The 3826-nt window shown below is 54.2% G+C and overlaps 1 protein-coding gene across 4 annotated transcripts in view; it reads right to left on the bottom strand.

Moving 5' to 3' along the window:
* Positions 1-2805: 2805 nt before the first annotated feature.
* CMTM7 (CKLF like MARVEL transmembrane domain containing 7) overlaps positions 2806-3826 on the bottom strand; it is a 42355-nt gene continuing 41334 nt past the window's right edge. For 2 of the 4 annotated variants that reach the window (XM_060307574.2, XM_030830047.3), the window contains 2 exons: positions 3481-3595; positions 2806-3378 (listed from right to left, as the gene is read on the bottom strand). In XM_060307574.2, the coding sequence (XP_060163557.1) occupies position 3378; positions 3481-3595 (116 nt within the window). In that variant the 3' untranslated portion in view covers positions 2806-3377. The remainder of the gene's footprint in view (positions 3379-3480; positions 3596-3826) is intronic. The other 2 variants (XM_070046678.1, XM_070046677.1) reach the window with 1 other exon arrangement.

A 3826-nucleotide genomic window follows, 5' to 3' on the forward strand; every position in this document is an offset into this window, starting at 1 on the left:
CTCATCTTCCATTCATTCCACTGCTTGGTGCTGGTGGCAGGAGTTGGAGGAAGCCTGGCTCGCCCAGGACGTCGTGGAAGGTTCTCAGCCACTCACCTCCCACTCCTGGCGTCTCCCTGGACCAGCCCAGGTGCAAGGCCAGCCTTCCCCAAGGGCTGCATGAAACCAGGAAGTCTGTGCTGGAGCACGGCCGGCCCAGGGGTTCCCACCTTTCAGTGTTTGCCACTGATAACGAAGAGTGTGCGTTTTAAGATGTTAACATTATTTTGCACATAAAATCGACATCTGTGAACTCCTCGGAGCACCTGTGAGAGTTCACAGGCTGCAGTTCAGAAACCACTACAGTGGGGAAAAGATGGGACTGAGAAGGGGCCCAAAGGTCTGCGGTGTCTCCATGGCAACAGAAGTTAGCTATCCTTGCTAAGGAAGAGGCCTGGGAGGTGGTGGCACAGGGAGTGGGACAGCTCTGGGTCACCTGAGCATCCTGGCTGGAGGCCCAGGCTGAGGGCCGAGCAGGTCACCATGTCTGGAAGAGAAGCCGCCAGGCCCACTGCAGCACAAGGGCTGTGTCAGGCCAGGGCCTCCGTCAAGAACACACTTGTGGGGCTTCCCTGGCGGCGCAGTGGTTGAGAATCCGCCTGCCAATGCAGGGGACACGGGTTCGAGCCCTGGCCTGGGAAGATCCCACATGCCGTGGAACAACTGGGCCCGTGAGCCACAACTACTGAGCCTGCGTATCTGGAGCCTGTGCTCCGCAACAAGAGAGGCCACGATAGTGAGAGGCCCGCGCACCGCGATGAAGAGTGGCCCCCGCTCGCCGCAACTAGAGAAAGCCCTCGCACAGAAACAAAGACCCAACACAGCCAAAAATAAATAAATAAATTTATTTAAAAAAAAAAAAGAACAAACTTGTTTCCTTCTCTGGGCCTCCTGCAGACACCAGGGCTACCCGCCTGTGGAGGAAACCAGCTGGCACAGGCTGGCTCTGGCCCCGCCCTGCCTGCCCCCCCAGAGGACCTGGACTCAAATCCCAGCTCTAGCCCTAACCTCACTTCCCCTCGGCTGTCTCCTTGGGTCACCCTACTCCACGGCCCGACCTTCAGGATAGATGTGCTTCCTAGAGGGGCCCTCAGAGAAAGAGGCAGTACTATGGCTACACGCCACCTCCTGCAGAGAGAAGCACAGCTAAGCTGTTTTCCAGAGCCTCTCTGAGCAGCAGTCTTTCTTCTGGGTAGTGAGAAAACGCCTGTGCAGAGGCCTGCAGGACAAAGGGCACCAAGCCCACTGTCCAGCCCTCCTACCCAGGTCTCTGCTGGCCAGGAGCTGCCCGCTCATGGGAGATGATGTGGGCAGACCCACTCTGGTCTCATCTCCCAGTGTCCCAAGTGCCCCAGGTGCCAACACCCTATCCCGGGCCTGCGGTGGCCACAACGAGCCAAGGCTGGCTCTTGGTCCTTGGGGCAGGTACCTGACTCCCATCCTCCCCCCATGGGTCCAGTCTTCCCTCCTCTCACACCTTGGCTTGGTCCTGCCCAGCCGTCTGCTCAGTGGGTCACCTCCCCGTGCTGGGACAGAGTTTGGCTTACGCCTGGGCACTCCCCCTGGGTGAGCAGCCCCAGAGAGCACCTGGTGTAGAGAAGACACACACGTCCTGCAGCCTGTATCCTTTAGACCTGCGACGCTTAGCTGTTAGAACACGGCGCTGGCCTCTGCTGGACTGTGGTGCCTGCTGTGGGGTGTGCGTAATTGGACCTCTGCCTTCCTCCATTTCCCAAGTAGCTTTGCAGCTACTTAGGTGCCTTACACAGAAGGTCCTGCATTGCTTTAAAAAAAGAAAAAATTGTGGTAAAATATACGTAACATAAAAGTTAACCGTTTTAACAATTTTTAGTTATACAGCGCAGTGGCGTTAATTACATTTAGATTATTGTGCAGCCATCACCACCGTCCATCTCCAGAATGCTTTGTTTTTTTTTTTGGCTTCTCGGCATGTGGGATCTTAGTTCCCCGACCAGGGATCAAACCTGTATCCCCTGCAGTGGAAGCACAGAGTCCTAACCACTGGACCACCATGGAAGTCCCAACCAGAATGTTTTCATCTTCCCAAATGGAAACTGTACGCATTAAACATTCACACCAGGGCCCCCTCCCTCCAGACCCTGGCAACCAACCACCATTTTACTTTCTGTCTCTCTGAATTCTGCCTACCACCGGTGTGCACCTCGTGTAACTAAAATCATACAGTATTTGTCCTTTTGTGTCTGGCTTATTCATCCATGGGGTAGCATGTGTCAGAACTGCCCTCTTTTTAAAGGCTGCCTGTGTTGCTTTTGAGTCTTGTGTAAACAGTACTGGCTTCCACCCTTTATATCAATTTACTTTGAAAATACACAAGGACTTCCCTAGTGGCGCAGTGGTTAAGAATCCGCGTGCCAATGCAGGGGACACAGGTTCGACCCCTGGTCCAGGAAGATCCCACATGCCGCGGAGCAATTAAGCCTGTGTGCCACAACTACCGAAGCCCGCGCGCCTAGAGCCAGTGCTCCGCAACAAGAGAAGCCACCGCAACGAGAAGCCCACGCACCGCATGAAGAGTAGCCCCTGCTCTCCGCAACTAGAGGAAGCCCGCGCCCAGCAACGAAGACCCAACGCAGCCAAAATTAAATAATTTATAAAAAAAGAAAGAAAATACTCAAATCTTGAGAGGCCAGGACCATCTGCACCCTCTGCTCCTCTTACCTCCAGTGGGCCTCCAGGTAGCGCTCACTTCACAGCCTTCTTCTAACTTAATAAATCCTTCTGCAATTAGCCAAGTCAACATTTTATTTAAAAACACATAAACACGTACACAATGGTAACAACAGGAAGGGAGCCAAGATCTCCTATTTGGGGACAGGCTGACAGCATGGTGTTCCCGTAAGCCTCACTTTAAGAAAGAGGGTACCTTCAAGACCAGATTTCCAAGCGAGATAAATTAGGAGGTGGCTGTGTTTTCACAAGACGCCCCTTGGAGGTCTGGGGAGAGGGGAAGGGTTCGGCAGAGTATTCAAACACCACCCCTTCACCTTAACGGGGGGAGGGGGGCATCAGTCCCTGAGGCTGTTCTAAAGCAGGAGGGAGAGATCAGATTTCCCTGGAGGCTGCTTTTCTTTCCCGGAAGGGGAGGAATATTCTCTGAGGAAGTGAAGAAGGCTGGCGAGAGAGGCTGGACCCGCTCAGGAGCCGGAGGAAGGGCCCGTCCCGCACCCACCGGCCCAGGGACCCAAACCCCGGTCTCTCCTGCGGCCGCCGGCTCAAGCCCCTCCATCAGCGTGGGTCACACGTCCTGCAGCGCCTCCTACAGGGCTGGCGGGCTGTTAGGGCATCAGACGGCGGCATCTGGGGAAGGAAGCGGCAGAGTTGGGAGAGCTCGGCCGGCAGGGCCGCCCCACGGCTGCGCATGCGCTGCCTCCCCCCCCCCGCCCCCGCCCCCGTCCGCACCACTTCCCGTGGGAACGATGATTCCTCTCCCTGCTCCTCTCCACCCCAGGCCTCTTCCTCAGAGGTACTGTAACTTCTTCAGCTGTTTGTTTTGGCTCTTCCTCCGTAATTTTACCTAGTATATGTATACTTACAGATTACTTTTAGACATTACCTATTAACTTTTTCGCATTCTTCTTTCATCATTCAAATTTTCTTAAACAGCTTCACAGACATATAATTCATATACCATACAGTTCACCCATTTAAAGTGTTCAATTCCGCCGTTTGCACTATATTCACAGAATTGTGCAGCTACCTCAATTTTAGAACATTCTCATCACTTCCAAAAGAAGCACCACAGGCA

Source organism: Globicephala melas, chromosome 11, assembly GCF_963455315.2.
Source record: "Globicephala melas chromosome 11, mGloMel1.2, whole genome shotgun sequence".
Lineage (NCBI taxonomy): Eukaryota > Metazoa > Chordata > Mammalia > Artiodactyla > Delphinidae > Globicephala > Globicephala melas.